Below are 24,303 nucleotides of genomic sequence, written 5' to 3' on the forward strand. Positions count from 1 at the left end.
TCAAGTGATTACAATTTATAATTTCTCCAGGTCTTTATTTAGTCCACCATGCTAATTCAGGCAATCAGGAGATAGCCCTTCTCCATTATCGCCACCATCCATAGGGCAACATCTTATCTTGGTTTTCAGATTCCACTCTGTACTCTGAAATAGACAACTTGTACCTTTTTTTTATTCTTTCAGGGGATTTGAGCATCAGTGGCTGGATCAGCATTTATTGCCCATCCCTAATTGCCCTTCAGAAGGTGGCGTGGAGCTATCATTGTGAACTTCTGCAGTCTGTGCGTTGTAGGAATACCCCCAGTGCTGTTAGGAAGGGAATCCCAGGATTTTGACCCTGGGGTAGTGAGTAGTTCCAACTCACGATGGTGAGTGAGTGGCTTGCAGAGGAACTTACAGATGGTGCTGTTCCCATCTGTCTGTTGCCCTTCTACCTCTGGTTGGTAGAGAGCACAGTTTTAGAGGATGCTGCTGAAAGGGGCTTACCAATATGGTACGTGCATCTTGGATTTGGATTTGTTTTATTGTCACGTATACTGAGGTACAATGAAAAGTATTGTTCTGCAGACAGTCCAGACTGATTGTTCCATACATGAAAAAAATCCATAGGACATGTATAAATACACAATGTAAATACATAGGCACAGGCATATAGATGGTACATCAGAGATGGAGGGAACAAATGTTTAAGATGGTGGATGGGATGCCAATCAAGTGGGCTGCTTTGTCCTGGGTAGTATCGAGCTCCTTGTATTGTTGGAGATGCACTTTTGCAGGCAAGCAGAGTGTTCCATTACGCTTTTGAAGTGTGCCCTATTGATAGTGGACAGGATTTGAGGAGTCAGGAGGGGAGTAACTCGCCACAGAATTCTGTCTCTGACTTACTCTTGTAACCACAGTATTTATATGACCAGTCTAGTTCAGGTTCTGGTTCACGATAAACCCCAGGATGTTGATGGTGAGGGATTCAGTGATGGTAATGCCATTAATTATCAAGGGAAGTGGTTAGATTCTCCCTTGTTGGAGATGGTCACTGCCTGGTGTTTGTGTAGTGCGAGTATTACTTGGAACCTATTAGCCTAGCCTGAATGTTGTCCAGGTTTTTCTGTGTATGGACATAGACTGCTTCAGTATTTGAGGAACCACAAATTATACTGAACATTTTACAATCAACAGCAAATATTCCCACTTCTGCCTTTCTGATGGAAGGAAGGTTATTAATGAAGCAACTGAAGATGGTTGGACCGAGGACACTACCCTGAGGAACTGCAACGTCTTGAGACTGAGATGATTGGCCTCCAACAAACACAATAATCTTTCTTTGTACTAGGAATGACTGGAACTGGTGGATATATTTCTCCCCGATTCCCATTGACTTCAGTTTTAACAGAGTTCCTTGATGCTACAGCGATTTGGCATGATTGTAGTCCTGTGATGTAACTTCACCAGGATGACACCTAATTTTTAGGTATCCCTGGTAATGTTCCTTGTTTCCGCTCTTGTACTCTTCATTGAACCAAGATTGATCCCTCAACTTGATAGTAATAGTAGAGTAGGAATATGCCATGCCATGAGGTTACTGATTGTGGTTGTATACAATTCTGTTAATGCCAATGGCCCACAGTGCCTCATGGACGTCTGTTTTTTAGTTGTTGGAACTGCACTGAATCTTTGCCATTTAGCATGGTAGTTAGCCATACAGCACAAATGGAGGTTATCCTCAATGTTAACACAGGGGTTCATCTTCACAAAGACTTGTGGTGGTCACTCCTACAAATCCTGTCATCGACAGCTGCATCTGTGAGAAATAGATTGGTGAGTACGAGGTTGATGATTTTGACAGAGAGCTAAACAATAATGTTTTGTAAGTAGATGGGAGTGGTTAAGCAAAGCATACTGGGGAAATTATTTTCCAGTATCTAAGTCTAAACCATAGAGATCCAGCAGAAAGTTTCAAGGACAGAGTAAGAAATAAAAAGGAAAAGTACTTCCAGATGAATAAAGCATGCCCAAAGGCAAGAAAATAACTGCAGTTATCTGAGAAGTTTTGCCTATGATGCTTGAGTTAGCAGCGCATGTAACAGCAGGAAATACTGTAGTAATAAGATGCCCCATATCAAAATATGGAAATGAATTTTATTTGCAATCTATACGATTTTTCTGGAACATAAATAAAACAGCAGAGAGTTGCTTCACATGTTCATACCCAAAGGACAGTTGAACAATAAATCTAGTTTCAGTTAACAGGCAGAAGACCGGATTAACAATAAGAGGACCATTTTCGAGTTTTGGCCTCGTATTTGTATTACTCAGCAAGTTAGGGGTACCAAACGCATGCCCCGGTGCAGCTCTTCAATTTTAGAATGCTGGAAATTGATATTTGTAGGCAGAGGGGAGCTAATTCTGGATGAGCCTTTTTGGACAGTGAGCTGGCGGAGGCAAAGACTCCACAAGAGGCCAGGCTGACAGGGTACAACTAACTCTCTTTATTCCACACTGGTCACAACAATCACTCCTCTCCACTCCACTCCCTGCAGAGTAACCTTCCCCGAACTGCTTCCAGGTCAGACTTGATATTGTGTGGGAAGCTCCTCCAATTGGGCGGAAGTTCTGCCCCCTAGTCACCTGGGTAGCTCATACACTGAGGTGTGGGAGGCTAATCTGATGTTATATAAGTTCCGTCCCTGTAGGGGGTCATAACAGTAGATATTGTGTGGGACCTGCTGCATCCAATTACCCCTTATACTCTCCTATGTCCTTTCTCAGTACTGCTGTTTTACCTTTTGATCCTTAGTCTTTGCAAAAGATCTCCCTCAACTTATTTTATTAAATAGGTTTATTCATAGCTCACTCCCTTTGTGTGCATACTAAATTATTCCCTTAAAGCATTCTATTCGATATGACTGACGATTTATGTGGTTCAATGGGTTTTGTTGATAACCAGAATTATGAAAAATGGGTACTTTATTAACATGCGTACTTGGCATTGAACAAAATGTAGATTGGTTAACATCCTTTTCATATTCCTATTGTTTCCTGTGTATTCAAATACTTATTTTAAAAATAAATTTAGAGTACCCAATTCATTTTTTCCAATTAAGGGGCAATTTAGCATGGCCAATCCATGTAGCCTGCACATTTTTGGGTTGTGGGGGCGAAACCCACGCAAACACGGGGAGAATGTGCAAACTCCACACGGACAGTGACCCAGAGCCGGGATCGAACCTGGGACCTCAGCGCCGTGAGGCAGCAGGACTAACCCACTGCGCCACCTTGCTGCTCCCAAATACTTATAAAATAGGTAAAATATTAAAATAATTTCACTGATTTTATGCTCCCTTTAGAAACTGCGACTCAGTGAGAGTATTTGGTTGCGTGGAAATAAGATAACATTTCACCTCTTCTGCAGTAACCTTTTTATATATTGTAATGTAGTAGGTAAGGCATTTTTGCTTATCAAAACATTCATGTTATAGTTGTTTAAGGGAAATTTATTGGAAATGGTTTTCTTTCATTAAGAGTCACCTTGCTAAATTGTGACATTACAGACTATTATCAAGTAAGCCAAACATTAGCAGACTATAGTGTCATTTTATTAGGCAGAATTTATAATTTCTATGCAACTCTTAATTCGGGATCCATTTTTCATCTCCTATTGTGAGCTTTTACTTTGCTCTTTCCTTCAGTTCCTTTCTCTTTCCTTGTGCTCATTGAATTTAAAGATCAAAAGTGGCTTCAACTTTCACTTTTACAACTTTTGCTTTTCATATTTGATCTTCAAACAATGGACACGGAACAAACATTTCCTTCTTCTGCTTCATTAATTCTGTCCTCAAGAGTTGCTGAAATGGCTATTGGGAGATTTGATTTGAAGCAATCAAATTGTGTCAGACTCAACAGGTTGTCTGGTTTTGAATTCATATCAGTCATTGCACAACATCGCGCCCCCCCCCCCCCCCCCCCCCCCCCCCCCAACCCCGCTGTGATTCCTTCCATGATCAGGAAAAGCGCCTTTTGTATTAGTAATAGAATAGCTTCAATGTTTTAATTTTAACAATCAATTGCGAATATATGTGTAAGGACATTAAAGGTGTAGAGCACCATGCATATCACTACATGGCTTGTGATACCAACTTAATATTGCAAACTATTGCACAAGTTGTTCATATGGAATTGTAGCAAGGCGGAATTTGTTTGCAGCGGAGTCTCATCTGCTGACTGGAGAACCAGAGAGAGCCCTGCGTGCCTCTGTTGAGGAAGGCTGCACCAGAATTATGTGCTCGTCAGGCAGATAAGTGGTCAGTGTCAGGCCGTCACTGGGATTAAGGCCCTCAGGTATGGAAATTCCCCTACCCCTGCTGAGAGCTGCTGGCAAAATAGAGGCTGACAGCTCTCCATTGCTGTTTGTGACATTGGCAGCTGTGGTAGCTGCTTGTACTGCACCCTCCAGAGGCCCAGGCTTAACGATGGACCTTAGGCTAAAGATGAGTGAGGGCGGAATGGGCTGAGGGTGGCTTTCAATGGGTCCCACCTTCCTGGTGCCAGGTCTCTTGATCAGGCACTGAGTGCCTTTGAATGAGAGATTCGATCAACAGCCCTTCAGGCTCCCCCTGTGTTGAATCCCTCACCTGTTTCTGGTTGAATACCAGCGCCAGCAGAATGAGTTCCTTAAGTGGGCATTAATGAACATCTGGATGGGGAAGCCATCCACATGCCCTCCTTCAGCTAATCGGGTGGGGGCAGTGGGTTTCCCATCCCTTACAATTTAATTAACTGCCCCACCCCATCTCCTCCACCAACCCGCTCCTCCAAATTCATTACCAGAGAGGCATTAAATTCCACTGAAGAATCATTTCCATTTGCTTGCTTCTGCTGTTCAATTTCAGATGCTGGTTATGCACTAACATTTGTTATTAATCAAGTTTCAGTCCTTAACATATTGAGCTTGAACTTTGCAAAGAATTCCACACAAATATCCCTAGATTTAATTATGAATATTTTGATCCATTATCGTATTCATTAATGAATATCTTTCCTGGAATATACATGGAAAAACATACATTTTTAGCTTGCTTTTAGCCCCTAATAGTTTTCAATCAGACTAATTGAGAACAGTAACACATAAAACGGATCAGTTTGAATTATGAAGACAGGCTGCATCGATTAGGCTTGTTTCTCCACGGGTATCAAAATTTAGGAGGCAATATAATTGAGGTGGTTCAGATAATTACAAGATTTGATAGGCTAGGTCAAGAGTAACTGTTTCCTCTGGTGAGTTTAGAACAAGAAGGCATATCTTTTTTTAGAAATCTGATCCAAACCATTCGGGAATGGGGGAACGGGGGTGGAAGGAATGTCAGGAAGCAATTTTTCTCACCGAGGAGTAAAAATCTGAAATCAAGTCCGAAAAATTTAGTTAAATGCAGATCAACCTTGATCTAATTGAATAGCGAAACCGACTCAAGGCCTACTTCCCTTCCTCTGAAACTGACCAAGGAAACATGCCCATTAGCAACTATATGCAATCCAATGAATGAAATGCAATTATTGGAATAATTGTGTTTAGTATCTATCTGTTATAGTCTAAGATCCGTCTGCTGTAGTCATCACTTAAAACTGGATTTAGTTATTACCGTAAAGGATTCAACAGAAAGCTTTGAATAATGGAGACTACCATCCATCTGCTACAGTCTAATATCCATTTGCTTTTGTTATCTTCTCTGAAGATATTGCCTGGACACGAGCCTGAACTCTAGATTCATGCATCAGTACCTACTGTTTTAATAGCGTACTTTTGTTGGGTGTGAGGAGGTGAACAACCAGTCACATAGTATCAACCTTAACCCTGCTGTTGTGACTGCATTGTTAATATAAGTGCTCCATTTTATCTTCTGGTCAACAAAAGCACTATAGTGCTGATGATGGAACACTTCTCAACAGTAGTGTCATTTGAATTTCCAGAGGAGGTGGTTAGCTTCTCTTGTTCAAAATGTTGTAAATCTATGGAATGCCTTGCCCAGTGAAGCAGTTGAGGCTCCTTCATTAAATGTTTTTAAGATAAAGATAGATAGTTTTTTGAAGAATAAAGGGATTAAGGGTTATGGTGTTCGGATCGGAAAGTGGAGCGGAGTCCAAAAAAGATCAGCCATGATCCCATTGAATGGCGGAGCAGGCTCGAGGGGCCAGATGGCCTACTCCTGCTCCTAGTTCTTATGTTCTTCTGTTCTAAAATGGTCTCTACTCATTTGTATGGCGTGGATGTTATCTGCCACTTGTCTTCCAAAGCATGGATGTTATTTGTTGTATGCTGTTATGAGCTGCTTTCTTATTGGAATAATTATGGCTGGAGCTAAGCATTATAATCCACAATGAGCAGGCTCATTCATGGCTTATGATGGAGGGAAGATCAACACTGAATCAGACTTAATATGGTTTTGGCGAGGAGACTTTCCTCAGGAACTCTTGGAATGATGTCATTCTGTAACATCCTCAAAAGTAAGTCCAGGATGGGTGTTCGACAGAATTTAGCACTTTAATTCATGATCATTGCATGACTCTTGGATCAGTGATCAGCACTCCCACCGCTGAGCCACAAGGTTGTGGGTTCAAGCTCCATTCCATATGGTTGAACACATAATTTGGCACATCAGTGCAGTACTGAGGAAGTGCTGCACTGTCAGAGGTGCTGTCTTTAAAGTGTCAAAGCCTTCTCTACCCTTTTAGGTTGGATGTAAAAGAAACACCAGTACTATTCAAAAATAGGTTCTCCTGGTGTCATGGCCAACATTTACCTGTCAGTCAGCGCTCAAACACAGATGATCTGGGCATTGACTTCTTTGTGAGGGCTGGCTGTGCACAAACTAACTGATACATCCCTACAACAGTGCTAACACCTTTAAAAGTACTTTATTGGCTTTAATTTACAGTGCTTTAGGAAGGTCTGAGTAGTAGACGGTGTCGTGCGTGATTGAACGGCCATGCGGCGCCCGAAAAGGGTCTTGCCGTGGAACAGCATAGCCAATAAGAGACCGGACTCTGCTTGCAAAGCGCGATCTCATGAGCTGTTGCGAAGTTAAATTGCCCATTGTGGGTGGGATCACTTTTATTAGCAAATCTGCATATTAAAGCGAGACAGCTAGTCTCTCTTTAATGTGCAGGTTCCTGAGTTACCCGAGGCGTCGGATTAATCTCCTTCGCCTCAGTGAGTGCCATTCAGCACTAGTCTACACAAGCAGCGACCAGACAGAGCAGCACTCATTGGGTCTCCCAGGGATCAGAGGCCCCCAGATGCATGCCCTTTGGGCAGAGTAGTATCTGATATTGCTGGTGCCAGCCTGGCACTGCCAGGTTGGCACAGCCAAGGTGCCAAGCTGGCATTTTGTGAGTGGGTACGATCGGGCTGAGGCTGCCCTATGTTGGTGTTGGAAGGGGTGAGGGGGGACTGGGTACCCTCTCCTCCCATAGTGCTTTGGGGATCAGGGTTGCTTTGGGGGCCTCGGAGATCGGGATGTCATTAAAAATGAGGAGCACCTCCGTGTACAAAAACGGGGCTATGTGCGGCCTTGGCCACGCGTTACCAGTTGAGGCCCCTTATCAAACGTGGATTGCGTTGTATAGCCTTCTGTTTCTCGATGCTACGAGCGCCAGGAAACACGCGGCTAAATATACTCACTATTGCACTTGGTTTCCATTTAGTTAAATCGTGCCTATCATATAAATGCAAGTTTTTTTTTCTTTCTCAGTTAGTGCTACAGAAATATTATTTGCTCCAGCCTATCTCTTAACATTAATTCCATTATTCTCTATCCTTTTGGGTTACTAGAGCTAAAGTTGCCTGGCTAAGATTTGTCTCTTTTGAATTATAGACACCACACTTGCCTGTCTTCTAATCTGAAACCTCACAAGTTGATGAGCGTTTTGGGGATTGGAAGACTTTTTCTAGTAGGATTCCACAGAGCTCAGTATGAGGTCCGCTGCTTTTTATGGTATATATTGTCATGTGAGAATACCTTTAAGAAATGGGTGTTTACAGTGATGTCAGAGTGGGTGGAGCTGGGCTGTCTGTCAGCTTTTTACTTTTGTTTTATGCAAGTGTGTTTTAGTTTCATTTTCAATGCTGGAGCTAAAGCCAGGCAAAGCAGGTGTACTGTTAATCTCTCTGCTATGAAAAAACTATCTCTTGTTCATTTCGTGAATTCAGATTTATGATGTGCTTCTGTTGAAAGGTGTTGCTTTTGTCTTCTGGATGTTGTTTGGGAAGTTATTAAGGATTATTGAGTGTCGTATTCCTTGGGGGTTGTATTTGAATTGATGGTTGCTAAGATGTTTACTGTATGTTTTAAAAAGATTAACTTGAGTTCATAGAATAAACGTTGTTTTGCTTTTTAAAAAAAAAAAGACTTTCGATTTCTGCTGTACCACACCTGTAGTGTGCACTGTGTGCTCCCCATCCCACAATTTATAAAAAGTTGTGGGTCAGGTGAACTCCATGATACACTTTGGGGTTCTCTAAACCCTGGCCCATAACAATATAAATGATTTGGATTTAAATGTAGGGGCATGTTTCAAAAAGTTTGCAGATGACAAGACAAATAACTGCTGTATATTTTTCTACATTTTCTAAATATCTGAAAAGGAAGATGTGGGAAAAGAGCAGGGGTGTGACAGTACATGAATTACTCCTCAGAAGAGCCAGCACAAGCATGAGTGGCCAAGTGGCCACCTTCTGTGTGGTAACAATTTTATGCTTCTATACTATAAGTGCCCAAGGATTTCTCCCTGCCAATAAGTACTAAAGTAAGCAAGTAGAATTTGAGGACATATAAGATTAAAGTAGAAATCAGAAAAATGCAGTGCTCTCTAATCAGAAAAATGCACTGCTCTCTAATTAAATGGATTCAATCTCCTCGGGGCTGTATTTCATAATCCTGAATTCTGCCCTGCTCTGTCAGGGTGGGGAGCGGGGGTGGCGTCTGTCTGTCTCTTTGCCTTGTGTCTCTCCCATTGTCTCTGTTTCTTTGTGTCTTTCTTTGTTTACCTCTCTGCTTACCAAATGACTGTGACATTCATATTAATATAATTACTATTGTAAGTTTTACATTGAGCAGAGATTTTTAAGTCTAAGTATCTTTTGTTTAATGTTACATTAGAAAGCATTTATTTAATTTCTGAGTACTGGAACTAACTTGTTCAGTCTTGACAAGCATATACATTATGTGACTTTAAAGGTATAAAACCATGTTCTGGGCACATTGGAGATTTTCTATTTAATTCTAAAAGGATTACTTCAGCTTTGGTTCTGCAAGAACATATGAAGCTAATAATTAAAGTGCATTTAGGGTTTCATATTAATTTATTAATTGTTATGACACCTGGGGCCAGGGCATGGTCAGTTCCAGCCTCCCTTGACCCAGAGTCACAACACGCTTGAACTAACCAATAATTCTTAGAAAAATACCTAAAGTCTTTGGCCCTTGGTTGCCCAATGATTACCATCACCAGGTTTGTAAATGTTATATATAGTTTTATATTCAAACCATTTCCAGTCTGTCCTAGTTTTCACTGGAGATTCATTCAGGTCTCTGCAGTTTCAGAAATACAGCAGCTCATTGTACTTCTGGAGAGAGGAGAGAGAGCAAGTCCTTTTTCTCTGTAGTCCAGGTCTACTTTCCTTGGGTCTCCAGAAATCTTCACACCCAGGCAGGATCCAATCACCACCTGTTACCGGGGGAATAAGGCCTTTTGAGCAATCCATTGGCCAGCAGCCAACCAATCGAACTGATTCCCATCCCATCTCTAGGATACCAAAAATATGAGTTCTGTTGTCCAAAGCTAGTAGAGTGTTTTTTTTTAAAAACCCATTTTACCCTGCTTGACTTTACGATATATGTCTATTAAGCATCCATGGATCTAAATGATAACAGCAAAAAATAAACAAAAGGGGGGGGGGGGAGGCAATCAGCAGGAAGGGCCTTCACATGATATGCTAAAGGAAACTTTCTAAACATGCCACTGTCTCTGCTGCACAGTGGGTAGCACTGTTGCTTCACAGCGCCAGGGCTCCCAGGTTCAATTCCCGGCTTGGGTCACTGTCTGTGTGGAGTCTGCACGTTCTCCACGTGTCTGCGTGGGTTTCCTCCAGGTACTCCGGCTTCCTCCCACAAGTCCCGAAAGATGTGCTGTTAGGTAATTTGGCCATTCTGAATTCTATCTCCGTGTACCCAAACAGCCACCGGAGTGTGGCGACTAGGGGCTTTTCACAGTAACTTCATTGCATTGTAAGCCTACTTGTGACAATAAATATTATTATTATTATTATTATTATTATTATTATTGTTATTATTATTACTAAATGTCTTAAGTTGAGAAAGAAATACGTACAGGCTTCTGTCATTTGTGTTCTGGAAAATAGCAAAGTTATTCTGTAGAGGAAAGTGGTCATTTCCTTCCATTGGGAGAACTTGGAGCTTGCTTCATCTTCCATGCAGTAGCCCCAGGGAGCAACTGTAAGCCAACACGAAGGAAATCCTGCAGGGACTGTGACAATGCCTCCACCCTGCCTGATCCCACACCCATCATCTGTTTGCAGCAGACAAGCAAACAGCAGCAGTCCTGGTGGAGCCAGGGCTCAAGAAAAATCTGATCATGATATTGAAGCAGTAGTAGGGTTCACCACCCTGAGTTTGCATTAATCCTCCACTGTGGAGGAGAGTCCTGGCTATGGTGCCACTTATCGTTTTGCTGAAAGCATTCTACAAGAAGTGAATAGGATATGAATGTTTTGTTGGCCCAATTTCCCAGTTACTGTGTAAGAGTTGCTGACATTCAGACGGGATGCCTCTTCATACGCTCAATGGAAGAGTCCTGGGGTAAATTGATGTACAGAGAGATCTGGGAGTTCAGGTCCATTGTACCCTGAAGGTGGCAACGCAGGTCGATAGAGTGGTCAAGAAGGCATACAGCATGCTTGCCTTCATCGGACGGGGTATTGAGTACAAGAGTAGGCAGGCCATGTTACAGTTGTATAGGACTTTGGTTAGGCCACATTTGGAATCCTGCGTGCAGTTCTGGTCGCCACATTACCAGAAGGATGTGGATGCTTTAGAGAGGGTGCAGAGGAGGTTCACCAGGATGTTGCCTGGTATGGAGGGTGCTAGCTATGAAGAAAGGTTGAGTAGATTAGGATTGTTTTCATTGGAAAGACGGAGATTGAGGGGGGGACCTGATTGAGGTCTACAAAATTATGAAAGGTATGGACAGGGTGGATAGCAACAAGCTTTTCCAAGAGTGGGGGTGTCAATTACAAGGGGTCATGATTTCAAGGCGAGAGGGGGAAAGGTTAAGGGAGATGTGCGTGGAAAGTTTTTTATGCAGAATGTGGTGGGTGCCTGGAACGTTTTTCCAGCGGAGGTGGTAGAGGCGGGCACGATAGCATCATTTAAGATGCAGCTAGACAGATATATGAACGGGCGGGGAACAGAGGGAAGTAGATCCTTGGAAAACAGGCGACAAGTTTAGATAAAGGATCTGGATCGGTGCAGGCTGGGAGGGCCGAAGGGCCTGTTCCTGTGCTGTAATTTTCTTTGTTCTTTGTTCATGTTTGATGAGAATTCCTTAATCCCAAAATGATTTTTTTTACCCAGTCCCAATAGAAAATGGGATGCTATCACAGGTGCCCCATCTTGACATGGTAAACTGAGGCCAAGCCTGCCCTCACAGGAGAAATATTCTGGGATTGTGTTTAAGAAGTACAGGGAAGCGTGCTGTGCTACCCTGCCCAGTGTCTGCTCCTCAGTTCACATCACTAAACTGATTATCTGGCCATTTGTCTTGGAGCTGTTTGTTAGACCTTGCTGTGTGCAATTTACTGCCATGTTTCCTACATCACAACACTGACGACACTTCAAAAGTACTTCATAGGTTGTAAAATGCTTTGGAACACCCTGACGTTGTGAATTCTAAATTTAATTCAAATGTTATTGTCCATTCAGAAATTCATTGTGGGGACACTGTTTCGTTCATTTTTTAAAAATCACATCAATAAATAATTAACAAGAAAAAGAAAAATTGCACCTCAGAAATCTAACTGATTAAATGCATGTTTAAAACTATTTTGTTGCATTTAAAATAATCAATGAGGCAATTAAGGCGTAAGTATCACATACATAGAACATAGAACAGTACAGCACAGAACAGGCCCTTCGGCCCTCGATGTTGTGCCGAGCAATGATCACCCTACTCAAACCCACGTATCCACCCTATACCCGTAACCCAACAACCCTCCCCCCCCTTAACCTTACTTTTTAGGACACTACGGGCAATTTAGCATGGGCAATCCACCTAACCCGCACATTTTTGGACTGTGGGAGGAAACCGGAGCACCCGGAGGAAACCCACGCACACACGGGGAGGACGTGCAGACTCCGTACATTAATAAAAGTTCTTTCGTTTACACTTTTATTGCTTTTGCAAACTCGTCACTTCCCCGTCTTTGTCTTTCACTGGGTTACCCCGGTAACTAAAATCTGTGATGGGTTAGGGGCTTGGTGGAAAGAACTGCATTCAGAAATGTTCATATCACAACAGGCGTTGGGGTAATTTAAGTATGAGTGATTTTGCCACTTCACTGGATCATTTTGTATTTTCTATCAGTACTTGTTCTGCCAGAGTTACTGCACTGTTTCAATATTTGAAATGGCCGCTCACTAACTTTGGATATTTTCAGTTACCCAGTGTACCAGGTTAGTAGGTTGGCCAACTTCCTGTTGGATCTATTTCTGGACTTGGGAAGACCAGTCATTTGCAAGTCCAAGCTACAAATGTTCAGTCAAGAGGTCCTCTCCAACTGCTGGCACGTTCTAGATTTTCAATATTTACTTATCATGGAACAGATTAATAAAGTGGGTTTGATTCAGTTGAACAGCGGATGTGATCAACTGACGAGGTAGGTTCAGTGGACAACTTGTGGAATTTGTTTAAACTTATATAGGATTTAACTGAACAACCAGCGAGTATTTTTTGTTGAGGTTTTCAGATTTATAAAAATTGAAGCTTGACGATAATATTCTTTGTCTCTTTCAGAAGACTGGAGACATCCACAAGACTGTAAATAAGAAGCAAGTTAAAGCAGAAATCTTGAATCCGACCAAGTGATTAGGACACTTGAATGAAATTCTGCTGGGATTTTCACTGAGGCATTCAGCTGTTTGGATCGGAGAAATGAGTCTTGCGCCCCAATAACACTGAGTAAATGTGAATACTGAGTCCAGGTCACTGGTTACAGCAAGCAGAAAGTGATAAAAAAGGAAATGCTAAAACAAGCCTCTGGTCCCCCTACTTTAACTTCGGCAATTCCTTTCCGGATCCTGAATAAAGGACCTGATTATTTCCGAAAGCAGATGGAGAGCAGTCGGCGAAAGCAGATGGAGAGCAGTCGCCAGAAGCAGAGTGCAGTGGAGCGTCTGGAAGCTGATAAATTAAAATACGTGAAGAGTCAGCAGGTAGCAAGTACCCGACAAGAGCCAGTGAAGGCAACTGAACTTGTTCTGTCTCCTGCTATCAGGCGGATCCACCACAGCCCCAGGAAAGCCCCCAGTGCTGTGACCTGCAGGACAGAGAATGCTGATTGGAGAGGAGCGTTGAACCTAGAAAGTCTCAGAAATCTAATCAATGATAATCCAAACCTACCAGCGAGCCAGCCAAGCTCTGCGGAACAGGCCACCGATTCCAACTCTGGAAACTTGCAGAGCCACAGACTCGTGGAACCTGGGAACAGCCTCAGGCCTGAGCTACATAGCAGCATCTTTGTGCCGGCTCATAATGCTGCAGTGAGGCGTGTGGATGTGCGTCCCAATGTTAGCAGGTGTGTCCGGAGGCCACAATGCCCATCTGTGGCCAGATCGAGGCTTTCATCTGTCACCAGCTCCAGGGGCTCACCCAGGAAAGCCTGTCCCGAGCTGGCAGCCCGGCAACAGCTCTCCCTGCACCGCTCCAAGTCTGACCTGAGTGACCGCTACTCCCGCGTCAGTGCCAACTTGGAACGATTCTTCAACTACTGCGGCCTGGACCCTGAGGAGTTGGAGAGCATGGGAATGGAATGCTTGGCCCGGGCCAGCTCTGATATAATATCCCTCAAGCTCTATAGTGCTAGCAACCTCAGCTCTGAGTACAACCGTTCCCAATACAGCAACGTGGTTGAGGAGAGGCCAAGTGAGCGCATCCCCTATGGGATCTCCATTATTGAGCGCAATGCCAGGGTCATTAAGTGGCTGTATAGCTGCAGGGAAGCCAAGGAGCCACAGAGGGTGTCACCAGTATAAGTGAAGAGATCCTGGGACAATGGTGAAGACTGCATGATCTTGCCTCTGACATTGAACTCATGATTTAATTGTGACATTGGAACTCCAACGTATTGCTCATTACTGCCACCTACTACGTTTAGGGGTATGTGTTTTAAAGGGCTGTCCTGTTGATGGACAGTGTAAACTGTGAATATAGGACTCAACAAATTGAAAATTTCTAATTTTCGTGCGTGTTTCAGCTTGCAGGATATTAACTGAATTGAACTGGATTGTTCATGTGATTTAGTTCAAAAGCATGAAACTCGTCCACTGAATGTGTGAACAGATGTACCACTAAACCAAAAAAATAATACCTAGTTTTTCTTTAATCCAGAATTTTAAATAGTTGAACTAGACAAACTTATTCAAAGAATGTGTACAAATCTACATCTATCTGGTAAGTTTTTTTTTAAAAGCTTAAGAATAGTAAATGAAATAGCATGTGCTGACGTCTAGGCGAATAGTTAGTTTAAGCCTTAGGTACAAATACCTCTGTGTCTACCCCAAACATCTCATCATTCCTCTTTCAGGTATTCATAGACTTGCTGCATCTCCGATTCCAAACACTAGGATGTTATCTTCCTATGTGGTATTAGTAAATGTTGAACTTATTGAGCGTAAAACACAACACTAGAAATCCCTTCCTGTCAATTCTGCTGTATATAGGCATCTCACATGAGAGGCTAACTTTGTTACTTCTGTATCATTGTGAATTTTGTATATTATTTAAAGATTGTAATTTGATATTTTGCTACTGTTTTTAATTAAATGTCAATAAATGTGGGTTTGAGTGTTCAATATTTTGAATTTAATCTTTGCAGTGTATACTTGATATTCTGTGTAAAGCAATTTGAGTATCTGAACTTGAACGCCATACACTATCTGTCCAGTTAGACTCAGCCTCCCAGTTCGAAACAGCTTTGTATTGGCCAATAAATTGATACTGATGTATTTAAGTATCTAATCCTATGGACTGGATTTTCACAGATTCAGGAAGACTCCATGCACTTTTAAAAATTATAGATAGGTCCTGGATGCAGAAGTTCCATCTCCATTCCCAACAGTTCCCGTTTTAGTCATCAAGGGAAAGGGGCAGAATGTGATTCATGCAGGTGGGAAACTTGAACGCAGTTGGGTCATTTGAACTTAGTGCTGGGTTTAAACAGACACAATTTTGGTTGGTCCAAGGACCTTAATTCGCACTGTGGGAGTCACAGATTGATACAGTAGATCTAAACAATCTTGAAAGGGGGATGGATTCTGTGTGACTGTCATTATTTCAGGTTTTTTTTAAATCCATAGCTCTTGAAACATGAATGTCAGGTGAGAGTTTTAAAAACCTGCTAGACTCATTTGATGGACCATCTGACATAGGTTAGAAAAAATAATACCAATTGTTCATGCAGTTTCAGCAAAGATCATTATTTACATTTCCCAAACCCAAGGGCTATTATTTTGTCATTACGAATGGATGGGTTGAGATTCAAAAGCAATAGTTGTCTCAGCAGGGAGTTCTGAGATAATAGTTCGACAGTTTAAAGAGGCTATTAAAGCATTAGTTGTCTTTGAGAGGACTAAAAATAAGTTTGTTTTATTAGAGATTAACCACTTGAGATCTGAGAAAAATGCTTGAATGGGTGGGGGGTTTTTTTGCAATTAAGTTTGTAATGCAAGTGTTGTATTAGATTATTTTTTTTCGTCTCCACATGGCTACTGAGGTCTGCTTATGGTGGATATTGAGTGAGTGACTATAAAGATAAGATGCAGGGGCATGAATTGGCATGGGAAGTGGATGAGGGCACAAGGTAGCATTGGAATATGTGGGGCATTGGGCATGGGGGCATATGTTGGCATGGAAGTGTTTGCAGGTGGGTGGTGGGGTGAGGGCTAGAGCATATAACAGTGTCCAAAACTGGGACAATTTGCACACAGCAAACTCCCACAAAACAGCAATGCGATAAAGACCAGATAAATATGTTTTTAATGATCGTCAATTTTTGGGGATAAATGTATGCCATGACACTAGGGATAACTCCACTGCTGTTCTTCAAAATAGAGCCAAGAAATTATTTCAAGATGTCTGGTGGTCATCAAAAAGCTCTATATAAATGCATATTCTTTTTCTTCAGTCAACCACCATATTTGACTCTTTGCTGCACTGAGTGACCTGGTGACCCACAGTAGTTGTTGAAGAAGGTTACAACCACCACCTCTGGCCAACTGGGGCAATAAATGTGGACTTTCCAGTGACATTCAAATTCTAAGAATATATAAAATGTTATCCTGAGATAGGCGCCGAAAAGTAAAATGTAAACTAGGTCACAACATTAGTTGGACAGGTTACAGTTCAATTTTCCAGTTTTGAACCTAAAGAACTAATATTTTATATGGAAGCTTTCACACTGTCAGGATGTTCCAAAGTGCTTCACAGGTGATTAATAGCGCAGATACGATTGGAAAATGTGGCAGCAAATATGAGCACAGCAATGTCCCATTAGCAGCAATGCAATATGTTCCAGAACACCAGGAGAATTCCCCTGCTCTTTCAATCGTCCCATGGGATACTTTTCCACGGGATACTTTTCAATCCCCCGAGTTAACAGGTGTGGAGCTTCAGTTTCCATAGAATCACTAGAGTGCAGAAGGAGAGCATTCCATTTAGGTCCACTTCCCCGCCCTATCCCCAAAACTATGTGCATTAATTATGGCCAATGCACCTAACCTGTGTACCTTTGAACTGTGGGTGGGAGCTGGAACACCTGGAGGAAATCCACGCAGACACTGGGTGAACACGCAAACTCCACACAGCAAGTCACCCAATTTCGGAATTGAACATAGGTCCCTAGTGTTGTGAGGCAGCAGTGCCAACCACTGTGCTACCATGCTGCCAATTTAGCACCTTATCTGAACGAGAACACCTCCGACAATACAACACTTCCTCGGTGATTGATTAAAAACTAGACTCTGCTCAAGTCCCCGGCAGTTCAATCTATGTCCTAACTCAGGTGAGTGCCACCAAGTGCTAAGGCTGAAATTTAAACTTCAGTGTCCCAAATTTAAAAATAAAACACACCACTTTCTTCCCTACCACCACTTTCCCTTCTCTGCCATATAGCTGCCTAATCTTGTCTTGAATATGCTGACACTGTCGGCCTCCCTGATAACTTCCATTTATTCATTGTCCTACGTCGCAAGTAATTGAATTTAAACTGTTCACCTTCCTTATCAGAGCTGAGCCTATCCGTTTGCACAATTAAGTTTGATAATTATGGGGCTTTGCTTATCTGAACTATTGAATGGCTCTTTAAGTTCTTCCCTGAGCCATTTTAAATATTGCCACTATGTATCGTCCAGAGGTTTGATAGGCTAAAAAGACAACCACATAAAATGAGGGAGAGAATTAGGTTAAAATTAGAGTTCAGGACAACTGTGATTTATTAAATGTAAACTTAATCAGGACTCCTGGCATAACTTCAGGAGCAGTTACAATAGAGATTAAATAAAATATTGGGTAGAGTGAATGTTCATAGTCCAGTGTTCTCAAGATATGATCATGAACTGTAATCCCTTGGGTACAGAATTTCACATGGAACATTGAAACCAAATGCTTATGTTGCTTCTTATTCTGAACATCCAAATCTAGCAACTAGAAAAGAATTTTGAGATAAACTGTTTCTCATGCACATAGTTCTTTGAAGAATGGAATTTTAAAGATAATATCAAGGAAAGCCTTGGGCATCCTAGGTATATCAGTCTGAATACAGAATCACTGTTGCATTTGAGGAAAATTAGTGCAATTTTTCTTTTTTGTTCTGCCAGTTGTCTGAAGCACATGGAAACCTAACTCTTCTGTTTGTAACACTCTCACCTGAGTCAGAAGGTTGTGTTCAAGTTTTCCTCCAGGGTGCAAACACAAAAATCAAAGCTGACACTCCAGTGCAGTACCGGCGTGGGGTGGGGTTGCTGCACTTCCTTCAGATGAAACATCAAACCTATCAGCTAGATATAAAAGGCCTCACAGCATCATTTTGACTAGTAGGGAAGTTATTCCTCCTATTCTGTCTGATATTTATTCCTCTTATCAAAATCATAACAGCAGATCATTTGATCATTTTCATATTGGTGTGTGGAAGCTTGCTGTGTTTCTTATATCATAACAGTAACCATACTTCAGAAGTGCTAAAGAGCATTTGGTTATTAAAAGGTCTATATAAATGCACATCTTTTTGTTTTAAGCCCAAATTTGGAATGCATGCTTTCTCTCTGCAGGACGACAATTAACTGAGTACCAACAGATTAGTTAGCCACAAAACAATATACTGGGCGATTGCAGCAGGTCTGACCGCATCTGTGGAGAGAGAAGAGATTAGTTAGTTAATGAGGAGGAGCAAAAGTGCCATACACTGGGCTGGTGCACATGCCAGAATACAAAGTTTTTCACAGAGGGTGTACCTCACCTCCAGGTTAGTCTCCTGTCTTGAATTGGTAGCCATTCCCCCCCCCACCACACACACACACACACACACAACACAAACTTCACTGTTGTAAGCCATTGAAAGCTAGCAGGTTTGCCTTTTAATCTCTTGTATGCGCTTAATGCAGCGATGCAGACCCTGTGGAAGAAGCAAAGCACTCTGCCAATTCACAAATCAGGCTGGGTTTTACATTGTTCAGCAGAGCGAAAGGAACAGGAATAGAGTGGTCCGCTTGCTCCTGACCCTCGCCTCAGCCCGTCCAATCAAACGTCGGATGGCCATCTGGCGGGTCAGAGCTAATTAGAAGTGCAAAGTGGGGGTAGCTTCACACCCAATCGGGATGACAAGTCGGGGCTTCATGTGGCAGAGGGGTAATGCTGCAAACACAAAGTTGAACCTGATTTACAAGTTACTGTCTGAATCTTTCTGAATTTCCTATATGGCCAGTTCCATAAAGAGAAAGAGATGTAAAAAAAAGCATACAGACACTGCCACCTTCAACTACAAAATTTTCTGCCACACTTAACCATGATCCCAATGTCAGGTCTTTTCTTCCACCCATGTGCCTCCTCATTGGTTGCATGGTAGCACAGTGGTTAGCACTGTTGTTTCACAGCGGCAGGGACCCGGGTTCAATTTCTGCCTTGGGTCACTGCGTGGAGTCTGCACGTTGTCCCCATGTCTATGGGTTTCTTCCGGGCGCTCCGGTTTCCTCACACAAGTCCTGAAATACGTGCTCATTAGGTGAATTGGACATTCTGAATTCTCCTTCTATACCTGAACAGGCACCGTAGTGTAGCGAGTAGGGGATTTCCACAGTAACTTCATTGCAGTGTTAATGTAAACCTACTTGTGAAACTAATAAAAATTATTATTTTTACACCTACTGTAAAGCACTCCCACAAACTTTTTTTCACTTCTGCTGCTCAAAAATGCAGTGGGAAATGAATAAATGCAAATGATTGGGTCTATATAAACACGGTAACTTTATTTTTCATGGCTTATTGACAGTCTGAAACATACAGGAGTGGGAAACCAATTTTGTTAGTGATTATCAATGGCTTGTTTGATAAAAGTCTTTATTGTCACAAGTAGGCTTACATTAACACTGCAATGAAGTTACTGTTAAAAGCCCCTAGTCGCTACAGTCCGGTATCTGTTCAAGTACACTGATGGAGAATTCGGAATGTCCAAATCACCTAACAGCACGTCTTTCGGGACATGTGGGAGGAAACTGGAGCACCTGGAGGAAACCCACGCAGACACGGGGCGAACGTGCATACTCGGCACAGACAGTGACCCAAGCCGGGAATCGAACCTGGGATCCTGCTGCTGTGAAGCAGTAGTGCTAACTACAGTGCCATCCATTGATGCTTCGGTTAAGCAAGTTTTGCACTTATAGTCACTAAGAAAAGTTTTTAAAAATTGTATAGTTTAGAAGCCTGCTCACCTGTAATTTCGGAGAGAGTGATGATATTGTATTACTGACCCAATGGCACCGTGCCCCTTTTTTTAACCTTCATACTTGATTCGCGGCGCAATAATTAAATCCAGCTCACAGAGTTAGCAGAAGACTCTGATTCAATTAATGTGACACCCAATATATTCAGCCTTCAACAGATTTCTTGCACTGCAGTTCATTTCAGATTGCAACTCAGAAAGCTAGTATAAAGTCACTCTATACTGCACAATTTCATAGACAGTTCCACTATCCTTCCTTGATCCTTGATTAAAGTCCCATTATGCAAATTAATTTCTTCATCAAAGTTACGAAAGGGTACAACTGCCAAAAATAACTACTGGTTGTTAGATTTTGAATGGAAATTTATTTCCTTAGAATCTGGTTGGGAGTAAACTATACAATTTTATTTTACTTTCATGAGTTATTCATATATTTCTTAAGCAAGGCATTAAACAAGTTGTTCACAATCATTAATGAAATATTGCAATGTTTTTTTACGACTGTCCATGGTTTCAGACTGTGAATAATGCTAGAAAAAATAAAGCAACAAAATGTCAAATCTAATTTTGCTCACCAGTTTAACCATTCAGGATATTAATATCCAGAACATAATTGAATCACTGAACTGTTTGATTAGATGTATTTATATAAATTCTCCTCTGTTCTACTTGAATTGGTATCAATACTGTTCAGATTCACAAACATTATCTGAAAACACAGTTTTAATTTCTACATGTATGCTAACGACACCGTACTCTACCTCACCACCATCTCTTTAAAGCCCTCCACTGTCTCTATGTCGTCAGACTGCTTATTCAAATCTAATACTAGAGAAGCAGAATTTTCCTCCAACTAAATAACAGGAAGACTGAAACGATTATATTCTGTCTCTGCCACAGGTTACAATCCCTTATCCCGAACTCTCTCCTTCCCTGGCAACTTTGTCTGTGTTTGGGTCTCAACTGACATTTTCTGGATTCTAGTGCTCAAACATTGTTGGCTTCTTTAGCTGCTAATTCTCTTTTTCGGACAGCTTTGCTTCTGAACCCACGCCTCTAATGGTGTCATTAGGACATCTCCAAATTCACAGGATGGGATTCTCCATGGGATTCAGGCCATGCCCCCGCCAGCAGCGTTATTTTCCGTCCCACCAACCAGCTAATGGAGTTTCCCATTGTCGGCAGCACACCCACAGCATCGGGAAATCTGCAGGCGTGGGTGCACTGCCGGCGCAATGGAGAATCCCGCCAATGGAGAATCCAGCTGACAATATTCAGCTAATTTCTTCAACGTAGTTACAAACTGTGTGATTGAGTCACCTTCTTGATGGTTACATTTATAGAACATGAACCTCACGACGATGACTAAAGGTTTAGCTGAGAGGTAGCCCTGCAATATCTCCACAATCTCCTCAGAGGTTCTCAAGCCTGGTTTTTCTGGCTGATTAGACTTTGCAGGAGGATGAATGTGTCCTGCCATCACCCCGCCCCATCATACTCCATAAAGGTGGAACCCAAAAAAAAGTTTAGGGGAGTGTTTTACGGCAGGTGTAAAAATAATAATCTTTATTAGTCTCACAAGTAGGCTTATAGTAACACTGCAATTAAGTTACTGTGAAAATCCCCGAGTCGCTACACTACGGCGCCTGTTCAGGTACATTGAGGGAGAATTCAGAATGTCCAATTAACCTAATAAGCACGTCTTTCTGGCCCTCTATGGCCTCACCGCTCTCTCCATCTTCTCCAGCCCTCTATACTTCTGAGTTATTAGCACTCCTCTGATTCTAATGCTCCACCATTGGCAGCTGAGTCTTCAACTGCCTTAGCCTTTCTTCTTTAAGATGCTCCTTAAAACCTATTTCTTTGGCGATGCATTTGCCCATCTGCCATTATCTCTTATGTGAATCAATGGAAAAGTCTGTTTCATAATGTTCCTGTAAACCACATTGGGATATTTAATTAGGTTAAAGCCACAATGAATATGTCATTTTTGATTTCGCAATTGCTGAGAAAGTAGGTAGGAGAATTTTCATTTGCCCAGCTTCAAACGACATCTGGAAAATGGGACAAGGCAGACAGGAATTATTGGGGTCCTGGCATCAAGAGCATATAGGGACCATTCACGCCCTCACACAATATCTCGTGATCCATTAAAGCACAAATGTGCAGTAAAATGTGTGAAAAAATAGCTCATTGAACATTTACTCACCGCATTAATAATAAATCTTCGTATATTAGTTGTCTTTTTATTTTTATATTTGGTTACATATTAATAGCATGAAAACGTACATCATACCTTAAGGTAAGTGTCAATATTTACACCGAAACAAATTTGTCTATGCTGTCTTGTTCCCTTCTGAATGGAGTTTTAAATGATGGACTGTTCTGATCCAATGGTTGCATGCGTCAAGCTGAGTGATATCAGCGAGCCCATGTTTGCGAGAAACCCCTGTTTAAGGCTCCATATTTGATTAGATCATAGGCCCATAGCCTAGGCTACTGAATTAATCCTCTCCCTGGTTTCACTTCTACATTCCCAGACCATTATAGGAGAAAATAGCCCAGGAATCCCATCAGCAGCTTGGGTTCAACTTTTATATTGCAGCCAGCATGGCCCTCAAGGCCACATCTTTCTTTGTCTCATTGATCGCTTCAAGAAAAACTTAAATATTCTTCCTTTCAGACAAGAACCAGAATCTTCAGCAGTTCCTGGATCCTCACACAATCGATGCTTTTTAATCACATTTGTTCTCTTTCTGCTCACCCCATCTCCCAACTTCTAGCCTCACCCAGAAGCTCAGTTTGGCAATATTTTACCATCTTCACAGCTTTCCTTTATCTGACTGATTTTTTTTTCCACCTCAAAGGTTTTTTTCCCTTTCCATGTTCTCACTATAAGAAAACTTCAAATTCAACATGATGCGGAGCACTTCCATCAACTTTGCCTTGAGGAGGGCAGCACGGCGGCGCAGTGGATTAGCCCTGCTGCCTCATGGCGCCGAGGTCCCAGGTTCGATCCCGGCTCTGGGTCACTGTCCGTGTGGAGTTTGCACATTCTCCCCGTGTTTGTGTTCGTTTCGTCCCCACAACCCAAAGATGTGCAGGATAGGTGGATTGAACACGCTAAATTGCCCCTTAATTGGAAAAAAAATGAATTGGGTACACTAAATTTATTTTACAAAAAGAAAAAAAAACTTGAGGAACCGCACCTCATCTTTCAATATGCACTTCGCAAATCAGGCCTAAACACTAAATTCAAAAACGTTGTATCATAAATACCACTTCCATGTTCTCAGTCAGCTTGTGCTGGTAATGATTCTACTTGCAGCATTTACTCCTTTTGTCTAACTTTTGTCCCTATAAGTCCCTTTGCCAGTCAATCTTTCCTCACACAATCAATGCTTTTTCCATTTAATCACTCCTTTCTTTTTTCCTGTCACAGATCTTTCCTTAGTTCTTGCCTACGCACCCCTTTTCCCTCATTTTGTATATCCTTATAAACTGTTAAATCTCTAACTTCTTTCAATTTTGATGTGAGATCGTCGACCTGAAACATTAACTGTCCGGCCTTGTTGAGTATTTCTAGTCTTTTTAACCTTTTCTTCAGATTTACAAAATCTGCAGCATATTTGCATTTGCTTCCAACTATTTTGATTAAGAAGATGTAACAAACCCCAATGTCCCCAGCTCTTGGACATTTTCCTCTGGCTCTGTCTCTCCTCTCAATCTTATAATTTAAAACTGCTGCTGCAATATCAGCCATTTTGACTATTCCCATTCCTCTTATTATAATCTATTTGCCTCTGATGCTGTTGTATTGCCTCGGTCTCAACTCTGACATTATCTCAAACCTACTTACACTGTGGGTGTTATTGTAATACAGCAGATGGACTGCCATCTGGCTGAGATCAAATGTCAATTATCTGATTCCTCTTATTTCCCTGTGGACATCAAACCCAATACTAAATATTGAACCATAATTCCCTCGTGTCATCGCTACGTGAAGTTTTTCATTTGACCCACCCAAC

At 41.9% G+C, this 24,303-nt stretch overlaps 1 protein-coding gene across 5 annotated transcripts in view; it reads left to right on the forward strand.

Annotated features, from left to right (window-relative positions):
* The window catches only part of LOC119969523 (protein FAM110B-like), a 30,995-nt gene extending 15,844 nt beyond the window's left edge, over positions 1 to 15,151 (forward strand). For 2 of the 5 annotated variants that reach the window (XM_038803233.1, XM_038803229.1), the window contains exon 2: positions 13,081 to 15,151. In XM_038803233.1, coding sequence (XP_038659161.1) covers positions 13,308 to 14,318 — 1,011 coding nt within the window. In that variant the 5' untranslated portion in view covers positions 13,081 to 13,307 and the 3' untranslated portion in view covers positions 14,319 to 15,151. Of the gene's footprint in view, positions 1 to 7,865; positions 7,986 to 13,080 lie in introns of all 5 variants that reach the window. The other 3 variants (XM_038803230.1, XM_038803232.1, XM_038803231.1) reach the window with 3 other exon arrangements.
* The last annotated feature ends 9,152 nt before the right edge of the window (positions 15,152 to 24,303 follow it).

The sequence above is a fragment of the Scyliorhinus canicula genome, chromosome 7, assembly GCF_902713615.1.
Source record: "Scyliorhinus canicula chromosome 7, sScyCan1.1, whole genome shotgun sequence".
Classification (NCBI taxonomy): domain Eukaryota; kingdom Metazoa; phylum Chordata; class Chondrichthyes; order Carcharhiniformes; family Scyliorhinidae; genus Scyliorhinus; species Scyliorhinus canicula.